Source organism: Otolemur garnettii, unplaced genomic scaffold (assembly GCF_000181295.1).
Source record: "Otolemur garnettii isolate 467f Iridium unplaced genomic scaffold, OtoGar3 scaffold00028, whole genome shotgun sequence".
Lineage (NCBI taxonomy): Eukaryota > Metazoa > Chordata > Mammalia > Primates > Galagidae > Otolemur > Otolemur garnettii.
In genome coordinates this window covers 16,529,512-16,549,547 of record NW_003852423.1, presented here as the reverse complement: position 1 = coordinate 16,549,547, position 20,036 = coordinate 16,529,512, and the positions used below count along the sequence as shown (strand labels likewise).

Here is a 20,036-nt window from a genome sequence, read left to right as displayed (position 1 = left end):
AAAAAAAAAAAAAAAACAAAAAAAAGTTAAGGAGTGCCCTTAACCTTGCTTTATGTCATTTTGTCACTTTGGGCCAAAAGTCTCTAGAATGCTTTTAGTATGGATTAACCTCAGTAGGTTGTGTTTTTATGTCTTGTATGTCATGTTGGACTTCGACTGTATTTCTTCGCATACATTTTGTTATAAGATCATCCAATGCCCATGGATGGGAAAGGAAGCAGTTCAGACATGGTAGAAGGAGACCCAGATTTGGAATCAGAAAACCTGGGTTTGTCTGATTCTGGCTGTTTATAAGCTGTGTACCTTTGGTGGAAATAACCTTTTTGAAGCCCTGTTTCTAGGTTTTTGGGAAAATCAAGAGTTTGTAAAGGTGCTTTGTGAATTTGAAGTCAAATATTAGTTATAAAGTGTACATATAAGGCAAAAAAAAAGTAACATGGATAGCACAATTTTTCTGTAGTCAGGAAAACATCCTGTAGTTTTGGGAGAGTAGCCTGTGGGTGATCACAGTGGGGCAAGTAGAAGCCTACTCTGTCTTCCTGGGGCTCTCACACTTCCTAGGAAGGGCCCAGGACAACTGAGTAGGGATGCTGGGTAGGGTGATTGGAATAAGGGAAGAGACAAGAGCAGCTTAGTGTGTTGGTCAGGAGGCAGTGAGGTTTGGGGGCTTCAAGGATTGAGCAGAGCAGTTAGGGAAGTACCCTCTATCCAGTCCCTTTATCCTATCCTCCTGCCTGCCTTGCTGAGGCCAGATATGGGGGTAGGGCAGGAGATTTCCCCTTTCTGCTTGACCAGGACATGGAACTTGCTGGAACAAACAACAGCAGCCACTGATCCTGGGTTGGCAGCTAGCAGAGGGGGCAATAGAGTGGGAGACTGGAAGAGCAGGAACTGGGGCCAGACAGAAACTTGGTGGCCACCATGGGGAGTGCCTATGTCAGGGACAGGACCCAGGAAGAGAAATGCCCACTGGGCTAAGACATCTGGAGGCGTAGGCAGCTGGCCACATGTAGATGAGGTGTCTAATTTGCATGAAGTAAATGGAGACTTCATTTGTGAAAAAGATGATTACACACCCCACCCTAATTTAGGTTTATTATGTGGACATGATTTTGAATTGTTTCATTCTCTCACTCCCTTAATTATATCAAGCTTTACTCAATTAAATAAAAACACTTGTGCTGGTAAGTACTGTAGTAGAGTTTGGTAAAACATTGTTTCTATTGTTAGGGAGTTCCAATCTATTTTTTTAAACAAGATTCTAATAACAGGAGAAGAATAATTTCAGTAAAGAGTCCTTTCAGTTCTCATAAGACTGAAAATTGATATAATGTGACATATAATCTAATACAGAGTTTCTTTAATTGTAAGAGTTAATGCAGTATTCCAGAGTGTATAATTTAAGAGTGTAAGCAATACATGTGCTGCCAGCAACATTATAAGAGCCTCTTAAAATTGTCAGCCATAAGGATTGTGATGCTTTGAATTAGATTACAAAGGAAACCTTTCCTTGAACACTGTTTTCTTATAGAATAAGTTTGGATTATTATATATTTTAAATTTATAGTATTCTTCTGTTCTGTTTTTTTTTTTAACTGTTGTATTTACCTCAGTTCCTTAGAATGCCAAAAATTGGCATATGTGTTTAAGTGGAAAAAATGGCTTACCAACTTTGTTAGACTCCCAAAAGATACAGACAGGTTGATAAATCTCTGGAATAAATTTAAAGAAAATAATTTGAGATTTTCTTTCTGTAGGCAAGAAGGCAAGAAAAGCTCTTTAGGGCTGCCTTCAAAAGTTTGTGTTATTTTATGTCTCTGTTCTTAAATGCTCACAAAGTAGTATTTTCTTCCTAGGACAGTATTTCAGTTTTTAAATAAAATATATCTGAATTTTTATGCAAAAATTAATGACATAAAGTGTGCTGCTTATATCAACAGATGAATTGTAACATTTTTTCCTTTGTTTTTTTTCTTTGAGACAGAGTCTCACTTTGTCACCCTTGATAGAGTGCTGTGACATCATAGCTCACAGCAACCTTAGACTCTTGGGCTCAAGCAGTCCTCTTGCTTCAGCCTTCCGAGTAGCTGGGATTACAGGCACCTGCCACAATGCCCAGCTGATTTTTTCTATTTTTAGTAGAGATGGGGTCTTCTTCTTGCTTAGGCTGGTCTCCAACTCCTGAGCCCAAGCAGTCCACTGGCCTTGGCCTCCCACAGTTTTAGAATACAAGCATGGGCCACTGGGCCAGGCCCTTTCCCTTTTATCTTTAAAAATGAGGGAGGGAAAATAGGAATACTTTGGGGATAGGGCTCCCTTGTCTCCTTTCATCCTCTTCTGCAGAGGCCGTGCAGTGCGGAACAGAATTCTGAAAATCGCCTCTCTTTCTTGGTTTACCTGCTATGTGTTCTACGCAAGTTACTTAACTACTCTGTGCTTCAATTTCTAGTCTGTATACTATGGGCTGTTATATGTGAACATATATTGAGAGAGTTAGTAAAGCACTTCTTCAAATCCTGCCTATGTAATAACCATTCAGATGTTAGCTGTTTTATTATTGTCATCATTATTACTAAGTTGAATGAACAAAGGAGTTCAAATCATTGGACAGATTATAAATGAGCCTTGGAGACTAGGAAAGAGTACCATTGTCTTGCCAGGTACTCCTACTCCAAGGATTGTCTACTGTCTAATTCTAAAGGGAGCAAGTTTAAAGGAATTAAATTAGGAAGGTACCAAAGGTATCTTGTACCTCTCATCCTTCTGAGAAATTATGGTATTAACATTTTAAGGACATGAATGGATGATGACCTTGACAAATCTTAATTATCACTCCAGAATTGTGATGGTCAAAGGCCAACTTAATAGCATAATGTGAAATGTATTGCTGTTAAAGTCAGCAGAAGTCAATGATGCCTTCTTTTACCAGAATTATTTATTATTATTCTAGAAGTTTATCATTATTATCAAAAGTGAAAAAGAAACTTACTAGTAGAATATAAAAAAGGAGCAAAATTATCATTGGTAAATAATGTTTAAAATGAAGAATAAAGATAAGCTCAAAACTATATGAACTGATTGGTAGTTTAGTGAATGAGCTAAAAATATATTACAAAATAAATACTCTTCAAAAATACATTAATAATAATATCTAGTAATGTGTAGTAAAAAAAAAGATTTCACAAATATTAACAGAAAAAACTGTTAAACTTCCAGGGGAAACTTTAGAAATCTGTATTAATAATACCTATTAGATTTTTTTCAAGGGCAATTAAAAAGGAATTTGAATAATTAAAGGTATACATCATGCTTATGGATGTGAAGTCTCTATATTGCAAACGATACTTCCCAAGTTAATTTATATGTGAAAACCCAGTTATGATCACAGAAAGATTATCAAAGTGTGACAGGTCTCTAGTATGATAAAGGTGGCATTTACATTCAGTGAGAGAATGATTTATTGAGAAAATGATAGCTGAATCATTGAGAAAATAAACACCAAATTTTATTACGGTGGGATGAAATTTTTAAAGACAGAAATCGAAAAGAAACAAAAAAAGGTTTGTCAATAAGGAAAAAATTAAAATTTGAAAAGATCAAAATACCTTAAAAATGTAAATAATAAGTTAAATATTTATAACTTCAGTGATCTAGAGATAATAACTTTGTCTTTTGTAAGCATTTATGTCTCTAAGGCAACATGTATTTTTAAATTAAAAAATATTATTAAATGCTACTTTAAGGGTAAGGGTAAGACAGTAAAATCAGAGCTGTTTAGTTTTCATTTCTTTTCTTTCGTTTTTTTTTTCTTAATTTTCTTTTTTTGTAGAGACAGAGTTCTGCTTATTGTCCAAGCTGGTCTCAAACTCCTGGGCGCAAGCCATCCTCCTGCCTTGGCCTCCCAAGATGCTGGGATTACAGGCATCAGTGCATAGCCTGGTTTTTATTTTATTTTCCTAATTCGGAAACATAATTCATAAACTTAAGTTAGTAGCTATTTAGCCAGAAGCCTTCAATCAGATGTATCTTATGATACAAGGAAACCAAATGGTGCTTTCTGGGTTTATCTTAAGGTGTTTGTTTTATTGGCTTGCTTTCTTTTATTTCTTCTTCTTTTTTTCTCATTATTTCATTTTAAATTTGTTTAAAAACAAAAGTAATATCTATCATAAAATTGCAGACATTGCAGTAGTATGTAAAAATGGTAGTTCCTTCTTCTAGTCCTATCCCCCCCCCCCCGCCCGCCACCATATTTCTCTGTTCCTTTGAAAGTTAATTCTTCCCATGATTAGATTCCTCTTGGTTCTGTCACTAGTTTCTATCTAATGGTTTCTGTACAGTGTTTGGGAAATATTAGGCCTGTGTGTACTTTGCTGAATGAATGAAAATCGAGCGAGTGAAAGAAAATAGAAGCTGTGTGCTTAATTCTTTTATGTCCAGTCTACTGGAATTGTAAGCATAGCCCTGTGGCTTTTTTTGAGGAACCAGTATTCTTTCGCCAGTCCCTAAGACTGCAACATTTACACATCTCGGTATTTGTCATTCTTATCTTTGAAATGCTTTTCTATAAGGTGAAAATATTTCTTTATGCTAAAATAGTAATGCAAATTTCTTTTTTCTTCTAGCTGCCTTTGCAGCAGTGTTGCACTGGTAAGATTATCTTTTCTCCTATGGTATTTTATGCAAATATTTATGATTTACCAAAGCTTTTCTCTGTGCATTTAAAGGAATAATTTCAGCACAGTAAGGATGAATATACATATATACATGGATTTATATATATGAAATAGATGTAGCATAGTAGCCTGAGTTTAATTGATAAATCAGGGCCAGAATAATCGTAGTAATAAAAAAGAGATCTATTATTAAAGAGGCTATATTTGATACTGTACCTCACTTAACATTAATATAGTATTCATGTTAAGAAGATTAATTTTTTTAATCTTCTAGATAGAAACATGAATTTCATTAGATATTTCTAAAATGGTAACCCAATGACATTTATAGTTTAATTTATACTTTTATTGTACTTCATTTAAAATATTCTGGTGCGTTTTAATTTTAAAATGTAATTTGAACGTGTTTCCTTAATAGAAATTTTAGTAGAAAAGATGTACTGAGTAGAAAACAAATATGGATACTCTTGGTTTTCTTACTAAATTATCTACAATAGATACTTTGATTTTTGTATTTAGAGTTACTTTTAAAAATAGTACGTGTAGGGTAAGTTTTAATGCTGTTGCTTTGTTTTGTTTTTCCAGGAGCCATATAACACACCTCTTTGAAAATGACCGTCATTTTTCTCACCTCTCAACTCTGGAAAGGGAGATGGCTTTTCGCACTGAAATGGTTAGTTTATATGTGGCATTTTATCATAGTATTTTAGAAATTACACACATTTTAAGCTTTCTGTCATGGAAGTTTTCTAAAAGCTATTCCAAGTGGAAAGAGTACATAACAACCCCCACCCCACCCTCCTGCTTCTGTAGCTGCAACACACAGCCAGCGTTCTTCATCTACACGTCCCTCATCTGTCTCTTTTTAAAGGAACTCCTAGATGTTATATTATCTCATCTGTTAATAATTTCATAATTATCTCAAAATAAAAGATTCTTTTTTTTTTATTAATAACCCTGGCACACTTGAGAACAATTAACAATAGTTATTTAGTGTCACCAAATAAAAAATTCATATTTAAATGATCTGACTTACATTTTTATTAATGCTGTCTTTAAAAAAAAAAAACACAAAAAAGCAAAAAAAACTGTGTTTGGAAGAGGATTGAAACAATGTCTACATGCTGCACTGCATTTACTTGATGTATCTCCTAAGGCTTTTAATTTATAAATTCCTCTTTCTGTTTTTGTTTTGTTTTTCCTGCTGTTTATTTGTTGAAGACTCCAGGTCATTTGTCCTGTAGAATTACTTACAGTGATTCTTGTTTATTATATTTATCTATCCCAAGTTTACTGATAATTGATGGGTCAGAGTTTTGACAACTGAGGAGTTGACATTTTTCCTGGCAGGAACACTTCCTAGGTTGTGTGGTGCTCTTCCTGTTGTATCACACCAGGAGGCATACCATATCTGGTGGTCTTCCTTCTGTGATGGTAGATCAGTGGCTTTAGGTGTTGGTATGCTGACCTCTTCATCATAGCCACATCATCAGCCTAGGTCAGTTATTTCAATAACATTGCCAAACTGTGATCATCTATTCTATCTTTTTTTCTTATACGTATTAACTATAATTTTTTTAAGTCATTCTCCCCTCCCCCCCCAAGTCAGTCTTGCTCCTTTGCCCAGGCTGGAGTGCAGTGGCATAGTCACTGCAGCCAGAGCTCATTGCAGACTTGAACTGGTATTCATCCCGGGCTCAAGTGATCTTCCTGCTTCCAACTCCCATAGTGCTAATTTACTAGGCATTAACCACTGTAACCTGTCCACTATAAGACTTCTATAAAGAACTTTCCCAAAATACCTATTTGGTTTTCCTTCATAGAGGAAAGATAGGAAAATGCTTGATTCTTTTTACTTACCAGTTTTCATAAAAATGAGTAGATTCCCTATCATCTTCTAGTGGTGACTGCTGGTACCTTCCTATGGTGTGTCATTATCTCGTGATGGGTTTTAACATACTTTGTAAACTTTCCTTCTTTAACTAGTGAAAGCCCTTTGCAGTTCACTCTGCTTGCTCTTGGCATGACTTTACCAGTGTTCCGTTGCTTCCTTACTTTCAAGTACTGTACATAAGGTACATTTTACTCCCAGATCAGACATCGGCCAGTTTTCTAAGAAGCCCCTCATTCCTTTTGGTGGCAAATGTATTTAGAGATCACAGTCTTGGTGCTAGACTGGCCATTGTGTCTTTTTAGTGAATAGAATTAGGAAATGAATTTTTTTGAAGAGAAAATATATCATAGATTTATATTCCTATTTTAAAATTCAAATTTAGGATTAGACTTTTTTTTACTATTTAAAATTTTACTTATTTAATTTGTATTTTTTTCTCTTAGTATGAGAATCTTGGTTTCAAATTACTATTTATTACAAATAAAAGTACCAAAGTATTATTAAAAAGTATGATTATTGAGAACAGTATAAATAATTTTCTCACAGTTTGTTTTGGCCTAGAGTATATTCCTCTAGGGATATACAGTAAAATTTCTATATCTTAAAATTGCTTGAAATTCTCTCCTAACTTCATAAACAATGAATTCTTGTATTGTTATTTTGATATTTAGACATTTTTAAGTTTTTGTTTTATAATTAAATAAAACATTTACATTATTCCCAAATTAAACCCATGAAACAAGGGAAGTGTAGTTTCCTAGGCCTGCTGTAATAAAATATATTAGATGCCTTAAAATGGGAGAAATTTATTCTCTCACAATTCTAGAGGCTGGAAGTGGGAAATTAAAGTGTTGACAGGACCGTCTTCTGTCCAGAGGCTGTAGGGCACAATCCTTTCCTCACCTCTTCCTAGCTTCCGGTGGTTGCTGGCAGTCCTTGGCATTCTCTGGCTTGTTGCTCTCACCTTCCTTGTCACGTGGCCTTTCCCCTGTGGGTCTGTCTTTATGCCCACATTTCCCTCTTCTTTCTTTAAGGATATTAGTTGTGTTTGATTAGAGTCCTCCTTAATCCAGTGTGACGTCTTATTAACTGGATTATATCTGCAAGCAACCTATTTCCAAATAAGGTCACATTCACAGGTTCTGGTGGGCATAAATTTAGAGGGACAGTACTAAATGCACTACAGTAGGAAACAATTTAAAAAATGGTTATATTAAAGCTAAAACATCATAGTGTTAAGATCATAGTTTTCTTTTCACTAAATATCTGGATAGGATATTACTTTTGTATTTATGAGCCTTAAACACAGTTCAGAGTCTGGTAGCTAATGGTACTGGCTGCCAGGGCAGGTCTAGATAAAATTGCATATATGATTGAATTTGTATCTTGTATTTGTCTGTCTTCCATTATACTGCCACTTAGACTCCCCCAGGTTTCTTGTACTTAGGTATTTTTTGTCTCATGTATTATTCTACCCTTGCTATCTCTTCTAAGTAACATGTCAAGCTAAAAAGTGATCTTTTCCTCAAAATAGGGCCATTCCCCCAAACCCCTCTCCCATGGGGTGCTTACCTTATGGTGACTTGATAAGAAGGAGAATGATCTGTAAGATTAGATGGTATCTGAATGAAATTTATAGGTAATAGTACATAATCAGGTAGCCTTCTCAACACATTTGCAATTTTGCATGTAAATCTAGAGGGGAAAAATGCATGGTAGTGTCACTTTGGGAATTCAAATGAGCAATTGGGGGTGACATTTTTGACTTGGGAAGATTTCTTGGTTTATGGTAAATTTTAGTTCTGTAATAAACCCCTTACCCTGTTTATAAGATAGCTTTTTCTAACAGGATAGTATAGATTTTTTAGGTGAAATGTGCTGTCATGTTATTTTTAAATGTTGAAACTATTTTTGAAGATACTTTGCTTTCAGTTATTTCATTCAGGACAAGATTATATGAAGATAATCCCAGTTTTTCATCTTTAGAATTTATTAGTGACTAGACAACTATGAAATTAATTGTAGCTATTACTTGTTTTGTTTTTTAACAGAATATTTTAAATATTCTTTTAAGCTTAGACGAGGCAAAATAATTATATACCTTTTGTTATAACAAGAGCGTATCCTTATTTCAGGGACTATATTATTCTTACTTCAAGACTATTGTGGAAGCACCGTCATTTTTTAATGGAGTCTGGATGATTATGAATGACAAACTGACTGAATATCCCCTTGTTATTAATACATTAAAAAGGTTCAATCTTTACCCTGAGGTAAGTTACTTATTCCAATTGTGATTTTTCACTTTTTAACTATTTTTTGTTTTAATGCTGATTCTAAATCTAAGATATAATTCAATATGTTAAATTTTGCTTCATTTCTTTAAAGAAAATATGTGTCTTGGAAAGGTATATGGAAAAATGATTATTGATTTTTATGGATTTGTGAGGGGGCTTTAACTGATTCTATGGGAACTATTATTGTAAGTGTTTAGAAAGTGGACAAACGCTAATAGAGTTGGTGTGCTTGTAGGGATTGCAGTAAGGAAGGGAACTTTCTTATTTTTATACGTCATTTGCCACATACTCTTTCCTCCCTCTTTTGTGTTTCTCATATAACTAAGTGTACTTTTTGGGGGAGGGGTGAGGTGGGAGAAGGTGAGTCTATCCAGGAGGTGAGAGAGAAAGGCAGTGACATTTGGTCTCTGCTTTACCCTCTGTACAAAACTATAAATTTGTTGATGTGAAACTGTCCAACAGAATGCATACTTTAATGATTTGAGTACACGTTGCCAAAATGCCTTCCACAAAGGTTCTACTAACTGAAATACTAATTAGCAGTTTTAGAAATATTTGCTTGTTCATGCCTCGTGTCCATATTTCTATTAACATTTTATAAGCCCTCATTTATTATACATGGGATGTTAATATAAAGGTATATAGATAAAACATAGTTTTTTGTTTGGCTTCTAGCTTTGTATATGATGTGTATGTATTTTTTTCTGTACAGAAGTATACCTACGAATTTTTTAAATTTATGTTCTTCCATATATACATGTAAAAAGTCTTTAGAATCATATTTTTATATTTTCAATTTATGTGGCATGGGTTTTGATGCTTAGTGAGGGGTAGAAATCTAAATATTTTTTTCTTCAAAATGGTAACACTGTGAGTGGTCTGTCCTCTCTCCACTGATTTTTAGTGGCTTTTTCATATACAAAATCATCTCACACATAATGCTTGTGTCTGTTTTTGGATTTTGTGCTCAGGTGGACGTAACAGGAAGTAGACTTTGCAATGGCGATTTGCGTAAAAGAAGTGTTGGTAGGAGTGTCTTTGGGATCCACTCCTGAAGGGAGATGAAGGAAGCAGGATGAGCGGGAGGAAGGGTTGAACTGTGTGCAGTTGCAGTGAAGGGCTTCTCGTGCCACTCTCATACCGTTTTAATCATTGTAAATGATAAGTTTTAGTATCTGTTAGGACATTCTCTTTAGTTTTCTTTCCATTATTTCTCTAGTTAAATTCTAGACACTCAGGATTTTGATTAGGATTGTTTTACATTTATGAATTAATTTGAAGTAAAATTCACATCTTGAAAAATTGGTCTTTTTAAGAGACCCGGTACTATTCTATTTGTTCAAATCTTCTTTTCTGTCCCTTATTAGAGTTTTATAGTTTTTGAAAAACATAACTCTTTTACTTGTTTTATTATGTCTTATTCTTATCTGCGGGTGAACAGTTGACGTCTGACCAGACCAGTGAAGGCATAGGAGATTGTGAGCTTCATTTTACTAGATTTAAAGGGAGTCAAGTGGATGGTGCAGAAAGGGAAAATCTGATAATTATTAAAACATCTCAAAAATATTCTAGTACTGAAAACTGGTGAGGATAATGTCTTTTCTTATGATGCTTCTGCTTCTTAAAAAAATAGGTAATCTTGGCTAGCTGGTACCGGATTTATACCAAAATAATGGACTTGATTGGTATTCAAACCAAGATATGTTGGACAGTTACCAGAGGAGAAGGACTCAGTCCTATTGAAAGCTGTGAAGGTAAATGTTTTCCTATAATATTGTCTAGTTATCTGTAACATAATTGTATATATTGTAACATAATAAACTTACACACCCAGCATAATAAACTTACCCCAGACTTAGTGATATACATAGCAACCATATTATGATGCTTGTTCATGCTGCATATCTAGAATTTGAATAGGCAGTAGCAATTGCCCTAGCCTAGCTAGGGGTGCTCTGTCCCCATAATGTGGGGAGGGGGTCTTCTGCTAGTTAGACGCAAGTATCTGGAAAGACTGGAGTCCACTGGCGACTGCTTCACTTAGATTTTGGCTTTCGGCTAGGGTGATTGTGAGGCTGAGCTCGGCAAGGACTGTCAGCTGGGGCACATACATGTGGCTTTTCTATGTGATTTGGGTTCTTTTTATAGCAAGGTACCTCAGAGTAGTAGTTAGGCTTTTCCTAGGGCAACTCAAAGCTCCAGGCTGTACCCTGCATGGTCTCTTATGACCTGGCCTCAAAAGTTACGTGGTATTGCTTCTGCTGTACTGTGCTGAAGCAGTAACAAATCCAACCAGACTCAAAAATAGGAGTCATAGGCCTTCTAACTCTGTAGAAGGTATATCAGTGAATTTGCAGCCTTGTTATAAAACCACATAGCTCCTCCCCTGTTCTCATCTGTGTTCTGCAGTAGTATCAGGTTTTCACTTGGGAACCAAGGCAACCATTTAATATATCTACAATTTTCAAATTAAACATGGCTTAATGTAAATTGCTAGACAGATTAATATAATTTGTGGTTAGAACATATGTTTTATTTTTAAAGGTTTGGGAGATCCTGCTTGCTTTTATGTTGCTGTAATTTTTATTTTAAATGGACTAATGATGGCACTATTCTTCATATATGGCACATATTTAAGGTAAGAGAATATTTTAGCATGTATTTATAAGATATACTAGAATAATAAAAATAGTTGATTAATTAATAGTTAATCATTGATAAGCTGATAGATCAGTGTCATAACAGTCTTATTCCTAAAATATCTACTTGTAGTTACAGAATTATTTCACATTCGTATAACTTCATGATTGGATTCCAGTGTTATTTTAGAGCATGGGTGTCCAACCTGAGGCCCCTGGGCTGTGTGCACATTTTGTGAGGACTTTTTTTGCTTATCTGTGGTGTGGGATATCATGAAGAGTATGCATGGACCTTTTTTTTAATGCCAAAAAAACACTTTCCTTAGTGTTTGTCTATTTACTTTGTGGCTCAAACAATTCATATCTTTCCATTGTATGACAGAAAAGAAAAAAGATTGGACACCCCTGTTTTAGAGGCTTAAATAGAGCTTGGTGGAGGTACTTAATAAATTTTAAATACATTTATAGGCATCTTCATCTTAGGATAATGACTTTGAGTCTGCTGTTATCCCATCATCTTCTCTGCTTTGGAAGTCTGGCATTTTCAGTTTAGTACCTCAAAGATCTGTTAAGTTTCTAGCTCAGTATTTGAGTATATAGCAGTTACTTGATAAATATTGTCAAATGAGAAAGCTATTAAAAGATAAATTTAAAATACATTTGCATGTAGATTTAAGACACTTTCATGCTAATATTTCTGACTTAGATCTAAGAAAATTCTTTTAATTATTTAATTGGGGATATTAAAATGGAAATGCATGATTAAAAGATGATGTGAAAAGTGAAAGATTTTGTTTTTGAAATAAGACATGAAGAAATATCCAAAAGAATATGATAATCAGAAAAGGAGGCCAACTTGAGAGAAAGTGGGCCAGTGTGCTCGTATGATGAGCCAAAGGGAGAGAAACTTGGTGACACATACTCATTTTGCTAAGTATTGCCCATATGTCTTTATCACGTTTGAGAGATTAGATTTTAAATAACAGAAGCTATACTGTGAACTATGGCATGGTAGCTAAATTGCTAGTCTTTACTTAATACTACTTTTTTTTTTGAGATGAGGTCTTGCTGTGTTGCCCAGGCTGGAGTGCAGTGTCTCTTCACAGGTGTGATCATAGTACACTGCAACCTGGAACTCCCGGGCTCAGGTGATCCTCTTGCCTCAGCCTTCCAAATAGTTAAGACTGCAGGTGGGTGTTACACCACTCAGTTATTTTTTTTAGATCCTCTTGCCTCAGCCTTCCAAATTTTAAGACTGTAGGTGGGTGTTACACTACTCAGTTATTTTTTAATTGAACATTGGATTTTTAAACATTTACTAAAGAAAACATGCATGTTGTTTTCTTGTAATGCTTGTTATAACCTTTTTTCAAAGGCAGGAGGCACAACATCTGGTGAAGAGAAGACAAGGGTCTGTTTTTGGTTGAGGGGTTGAAGGTAGTTTGGGCCCTGACCTGAACTTTGTCAGTCTTCAGCCCTGACAGTGCCTAATAGGCAGTTTTCTGCCTACGTGGGAGTTGCATATTCAGTCAACACATAAAGTACCTACTAAGTAGTTTCTTTTTTAAGACTGTGTTTTGGCTCTGAGAGTAAGGGAGTGGGGCAGGGTGGGAGATGGAGGTGATGACAGGGTGTGTGTAATGGAAAATAGGAAAGTGCTTAAAATTCCCAAGCCAGGGGAAATTTGTTCCGTATAGAGGGGCCACTTTAGCTTGACCTTGGACAATCAAGGATACTGGTATTGGGATAGGTGGTAATAAACAATGAGGAAAAAAGTATCCCAGGGAGAGGCAAAGATGGAAAATCTGGGTCCTAAGAAGCAGGTAATATTTAGGTCAGTTTTATTGGGCTACATGTTCTTGAGGAAGACTAAGATAGACACAGCAGCTGGTCTGGGTGGTGAAAAGCTTTGATACTAGTATGGTTTGAAACTTATTCTAAAGCAAGTAAATAAAATGGTACACTTTTGACCAGTACAGGGACAGGATTCAAGCTGAGCTATGATCTCATGAGATGCTGGACTTGGACCAGACCCCAAAATATTTAATGTTTGTCACACTGCAGGGCATGATCTATTGGGGGTTTTAAAATCAAATTTAGTCTGTTGAGCCTAGCAGTTTTGTTTTTTTTTTACATGAAAAAGAAAAGAATACAAATATAAACAATAGCATCCTAACATTTAATAAGGTTAGGTACTAGAGAAGCGTCTATCTGCTACATATGTGTGTATATGAATGTGTACTGAGTGGCAGTGTAAAGTTTTATTACTTATACTGTAGTTTTATTATAAAAAGAAAAGTGTTACCTATTGCTTAAGGTGGCACAAGTGAACAACTCATACCTTAGAGTAGTGACTTTCAACTGGTGTGCCATCTTTGGTGTGTGGTGAAAACTTTTAAAGATTGTTAATTATTTTCGGAAGAAATTCAAAGCACAGTAAGTATGTTCTTTTTTTCTGCTCTCTCTCTTTTTTTTTTTTTTGGTCAGCGTAATTTAAATTTGCTATGGAAATTTACCTATAGTTTCAAGCATGCCATGAGATAAAAAGGGTTAATACTACCATAGAGCATTAGGATCTTTCCAAATAGTTGTCGCTGGTTCTTGTGCAGTGTTAAGGGCTGCAGCTGATTGCAGCTCCCCTGCTTGAGGGCTTCCTGCTGAAGGCCCCTTTGGGGTTGCCCAGGTCTTGTACTGTGCAGTGGTCTGTACTTGGCAGCACACATTTTCATTTTTCATTTTCTCTTCTTCTGTTTATGGTCTTTGCCTTAACCCTGAATAATCCCTCTAACTCTTTCCAAAGCCTCAGAACTTAACATTCTTCCCAGCACTACTCATCACCAATGAGCTTGCAGTTCTTGTATATAAGGGAGCCATTTATATTCTTAGGAAGCCTGGACTGTTCCATTGCTCTCTAAGGGCGTTCATATAAATTGCTCTCAAATGTTGATCCTGATGTATGTTGTGTTCAATAAATGTCTCATCACTTCTTTTCTATCAGTTTTTTTGTTGCATTTTTATGTTTTTCATTTGATATTTAAAGGCCTCAAATTTCTAGTTCTTAATGTTACCCTCCTTATTAGTTTAATCACCCTTCTAATTTTATGAGTGAGATCAATTTGCAGACTTCTTAAATTAGAGCTAAAGAAGAGAGTATCTAAAATTGTGTTTAGTTGTTTTTTTTTTTTAATAAATTGTGTTCTATAATTGGGAAATAAAAGTTGAGATTGGTCTATTAGAAGTTTGCAGCAGATTAAGGCTGACAGTTTTTAATTCAGAAGTATATTAGTTTTAAAGTAATATAGAGAAATGATTTTAGAAGTTAGATAAGCTAGTCTATTTTATCAGAGATGAGAGTAGAAGGGAAAATAGAACAAAAACTTAGTCATATGATGAATGGGCCCCACCTGCCAAGCTCTAAACTTGAGGAGATCGAGTGAGATCTGTTCTGCAAACACAACTTACTCATGTTGTAATTCTTTTTCTGGAATTCTCAGTATTATAGTATTTTTAATATTGCTCATTGTTAAGTTTTTAAAGTTTTATTGTTAATTCATAGTTACAGTTGTTTATTTCCTAAGATACCTTGATGTTTCTAAGCCACAGACTAACAGTTTTTGGAAGCTTGTTTCTTAAGATGCAGTATGTGTAAATCTCTGTTCTGCAAGGAGGAAGGAACATGAGAAAGTGGTTTGGGGGCATTTAGAAACTTCCTGCACTGTTTCTTTTAGGGGAAATTCATATATGCCTAAAATTCTCTTGTTGATAAATACTAAAACTTTTGTTGTTGGACTCAGGGCAGGTATCAGGCAAGTGATAGTAAACCTTTTATTCTTTGCAGTTTAGTTTGATTTTAGTAATATTCTAGAATTAGAGGTTACCTTTACCTTGTGCATTGTGGAGAGGAATAGACTGGACAAGATATTTAGCTACTAATTCCTTGCGTAGGCAATAGTGTCTCCTAGCCAGCTCTCTGGAAAGAACACATGCATACATAGAATTTGTTATAAATTTCCCTCTTATAGAGGATGTGTACAAATGATAACAGGATTTATAAACTGGATTTGTTTTTTTTTTTTTTTGAGACAGAGTCTCACTTTGTTACCCTTGGTGGAGTGCTGTGACGTCACAGCTCACAGGAACCTCAAACTCTTGGGCTCAAGTGATCCTCTTGCCTCAGCCTCCCAAGTAGCTGGGACTAAAAGTTCCCGCCACATTGCTCAGCTATTTTTTAGAGACAGGGTCTCTCTCTAGCTCAGGCTGGTTTAGAACTCATGAGCTCAGGCAATCCACCTGCCTTGGCCTCCCAAGTGCTGGGATCACAGGAGTGAGCCACCTTGCCCAGCCTTGGAAAAGTGAAGATCCTTTAGGTAAAGAAATACAGAGGTGCTGAAGAGAATTACAACATTTTTCATACAAAGGCAATCATACAGATATGAGATTCGATTGTTTACTATTGCTTATACTCTAAGGGGGTTGATTATGATTTTATTATAAAGAAGTGATAATCACAAGGGTCTCTGTTATAAAGAAGTGACAATGACAAGGGTCTCTATTTCCAGTGTCATTTAATCTAGGTTTGGATGCAGAATAGGAAGCTGGTTAATAAACAGCATCTCAACACAAAGGGCAGGAAGCAGTAGTCATGCACCAGAGCAGCAAAACAGGCACACTGTGTGACTCAGTTTCCTGGACTTAACTGTTCTCGTAGGCGGAATACTTTTGGAATGGCTTGAAATTTTGCTTCTGTTTCTATAAGAAATAGATGCATGGAAGTCCTTGCTTTGTGTTTTATGCACCTCTATAATTTGAGTACATTATCTATGATATTACCCATTTTACTTAAAAAAATTTATGTATTAAATGTGCCGTACCTATGGAATTGTATAAAAACCTTTACATACATTTTTAAGGATTAGTAAAATAAACACCTATGTTCCTGTAACACTGATAAAGAAATAATGAGTTATCACAAGTTTTATACCCTAAAAATTCCTTTTAATGCATTTTCTTCTTTTTACAACTCTCAAGAGGAAATGGCATCCTAACTTTTGTATTCGTTTTTTTTCTTGCTTTTCTTTATAATTTTACTGCATATGTATAGATCCTTAAATATAGTGTGTTTAGTTTTGAAAACCAGAATATCAAGCTCAAGCACAAACTTCGCTGTTAACAGAAAGGGCACTATTGCCATTAATCAATTAATTTAATTTATTTTTTGAGACAGAGTCTCACTATGTCAACCTCAGTAGAGTGCTGTGGTGTCACAGCTCACAGCAACCTCAAACTCTTGAGCTTAAGCGATTCTCTTGCCTCAGCCTCCCCAGTAGCTGGGACTACAGGCACCTGCTGCAACACCTGGCTATCTTTTAGTTGTAGTTGTCATTGTTGCCTGGCAGGCCCAGGCTGGGTTCAAACCTGCCAGCTCTGGTACCCCCTGAGGTACCAGCGCTGAGCCAGAAAGGGCACTATTGCCATTATTATAGAGCAGTGATTTTCAACTCGTGTGTCTTGAGAGGATCTTAGGTGTGCAGTGAAAATTTTTGAAGATCATTAATTAAATTATTTTTTGAAAGAAGTTCAAAGCACAATGAGTATTTTTTATTCTTTTTTTTAATCAACATGATTTAAGTGTGTTCTGGAAAGTTGATTATAGGTTCAAGTGTGGCATGATATAAAAAAGGTTGAAAAACACTGTTATAGATGAAAGTTCCTAGAAGAAGATAGCTGAACAGTTTCTGGGTCATGGAACTTTCTGGAACTGTCAGGAACTCAGCTGAGCAGGGAGAGGGAGCTAAGCTGCCAGGTATTAGAGTAGCTGATTAAAGGAACAAGCCCAAAGTGAAGGAGTTAAGCAATCATTTTCTTGTGATGATGTCAGCAAAAGCAGTCTTCACCTGTCCACACTCCTCACAGGTCTGGGGTCAGGTGGATCAGGGCAGCCCTGGGAGTGGGGGTCAGGTGTCTTCTTACTTTCTCACTGTTAGGGAAGCCCCAAACAAAAGGCTCTGGGCTCTGAACCAAAGGCTACTGAGGTTGGGGAGAGGGCTAAGAGGAGAAAAGAATAGTCTGAGTCAGAGTGGGGAGAAGTGTCCTCAAAAATCCCTCCCCCGTCAGGAAGCCTCAGCAGAGACCCTGAGGAGGAAGCCTAGATGGACCATGGAATAAAGGTGCCTGGCCTAGGAATGTGTGCACAAGAAGAGCTTGACCAGCCAGAGGGGCCTGAGCCCTTGATTGCAGCTCTCCTCAGAGACTGCAGTGTCCTGGCTCTGCACCACGCCCAGGGTGAGGAGGGCAGCTTCACCAGTGAGGCCTGACAGGCAAAGCATTTGCCTATGGCCAGGCTGGAGAAACACACGTAGATTTTAACCAGGAGTCTGGCTCCTCAGGACATTAGTAGGCAAGGTCTAGGATTCTTAGTCTGAAGAAGTATCTGGCAGAAATGTCATCTAGGGAAGAGCTGCCCCTGTTTCTAAATTGACCATTGTGTATTCTAGCTCTCAGGAGCATATCAAAGCATAGCACCTTCTGTGAGTGAAAAGAGTGTCTTAGTCAGCAGTAAGGCATGATGGAGCTAAAATAAAATACTTGCAAGAATCTGTCCAGGCTCACCAGACGTTATCTTCAGGTCAGCTAAAACGTGGGGCTCTTGGGCATGAGGCAGGACTTGGTTCTAGACTGGCTGCCTTCTCTGTTTGTGCACATCTGTCCTCTTGGCATTTTCCTTTGCCATCCTGTTGGGACATCCTTCCCTGCTGTCCTCTCTTGGATGTTCTGTGCCTGTATCCTATTTATTATTCTTGCTTGGTTTATTTTCTCACTTCGGTACCTTCCAGTAGTTCTTGAGGGTAGTAGATGAAAGGTATATTTTTTGAAATTAGCACATTTGAAAAATCTTTATTTTGCCTTTATATTTTCTTGCTTATTTGGCTGAGCATATTCAATGAATACTTTCATTGACTTTTTTTTTTTTTTTGAGACAGAGTGTCGTTATGTCACCCTCAGTAGAGTCACAGCTCACAGCAACCTCAAACTCTTGGGCTTATGCGATTTTCTTGCCTCAGCCTCCCAAGTAGCTGGGACTACAGGCGCCCGCCACAGTGCCCAGCTATTTTTTTGTTGTAGTTGTTATTGTTGTTTAACAGGGCTGGGCCGAGTTTGAACCCACCATGTGGCCGGCACCCTAGCCGCTGAGCTACAGGCTCCGAGCCTCATTGACCTTTTTGAGGCTTCTCTCTATTGTTGTCTTATTTCAGGTAGTGCTGTTTAGACATTTTTAAGATGTTAAGATTCCTAAACCTTTGTGTGTGAACTTTCGGTGTTCCTTTCTCTGGAAGATTGTAGAATCTTTTCTTTCTTAACATGATTCTGAACATTCTCAACAAAATATCTTGATAATTTTGTAATTATCCTTGGACATGTGATGGTTTATTTCAGTCTTATAATTTAGGCCCTTAATTTCTAAGAAATTTTCTTAATTTATTTCTTTACTTATTTAATTCCCTCTGTTTTCTTTTCTCCTTAAGAACTTTTATTATTTGCATGTTAGACTTCTCAGTCTTCTCATTGTCACATCTTCTTCCATTTTTAATCTCTTCAGCTATGTTCTGCATTCTAGAAAAATTTATCAGTCTTATTTTTCTGACCCTTCCAGTAAGTTTTTAATTTTCATTATTCAGGCTTTTAATTTTCAGGAATTTTTATTTGTTTTGTGAACATTTTTTAAAAAACAGTATTTTATTTTTGTTTCATGATTTCAGTATTTTTTCTCAGAGGATGTTAATGATTCTTTCCCCTCCCTGAATAACGTGGCATCTTCTAGCATTTTTGTTTTCAAATATCTTTTGCTCTGCACCGCACATGTTAGGAGCTTTCCAGAGATATCTGACAGTCTTAGGCTGTCATGATTAAGACTGAAAGAAAAATGCTGTATGGAAGCTGTAAGTCCGGGGTGGAATCTGTTAACGTTGAGTTTTTATATAATTTGGATAAATGTCATGAGAAGAACTTAGAGTGACTGCCAGTTTTTTGGTTTGCCTTTAGATATAAAAAAGATAAAGTAATAAACATCTTCCTGGGTTGTAACAGGGAGATAAAGTATTTACTTAAGGTTACCTGGAATGGAAGATTATAGAAGAATTTTTAAGAAGTGATTGAGTATGAGGGTGAAGACCTAAATGAGTTTAGGGTATACTGTCTTCTTTGTAAAAATGGGTAATATTTACAGAACAGGAAAAGCACCTGTTTTGTAAAATGCCTTTTTCAGAAAATAACTTTTTTTTTTTTTTTTTTGAGATAGAGTCTCACTCTGTTGTCCTGAGTAAGTGCCATTGAATCATACCTCACAGCAACCTCAAACTCGTGAGCTCAAGCAATCCTTCTTGCCTTGGCCTGAGTAGCTGGGACTACAGGTGCTCGCCACAATGCCCAGCTCCTTTTTCTATTTTTAGTAGAGGTGGGGACTCCTCCTTGCTCAGGCTGGTCTTGAACTCCTACGCTCAAGCAATCCTGCTTACCTCAGACTCCCAGAGTG

At 36.3% G+C, this 20,036-nt stretch overlaps 1 protein-coding gene across 1 annotated transcript in view; it reads left to right on the top strand.

Annotated features, from left to right (window-relative positions):
- The window catches only part of DPY19L1 (dpy-19 like C-mannosyltransferase 1), a 106,722-nt gene that overhangs the window by 13,423 nt on the left and 73,263 nt on the right, over window positions 1-20,036 (top strand). Inside the window, exons 2-6 of the mRNA XM_023512425.1 lie at window positions 4,626-4,650; window positions 5,262-5,349; window positions 8,706-8,843; window positions 10,501-10,621; window positions 11,412-11,505. Coding sequence (XP_023368193.1) covers window positions 4,626-4,650; window positions 5,262-5,349; window positions 8,706-8,843; window positions 10,501-10,621; window positions 11,412-11,505 — 466 coding nt within the window. The remainder of the gene's footprint in view (window positions 1-4,625; window positions 4,651-5,261; window positions 5,350-8,705; window positions 8,844-10,500; window positions 10,622-11,411; window positions 11,506-20,036) is intronic.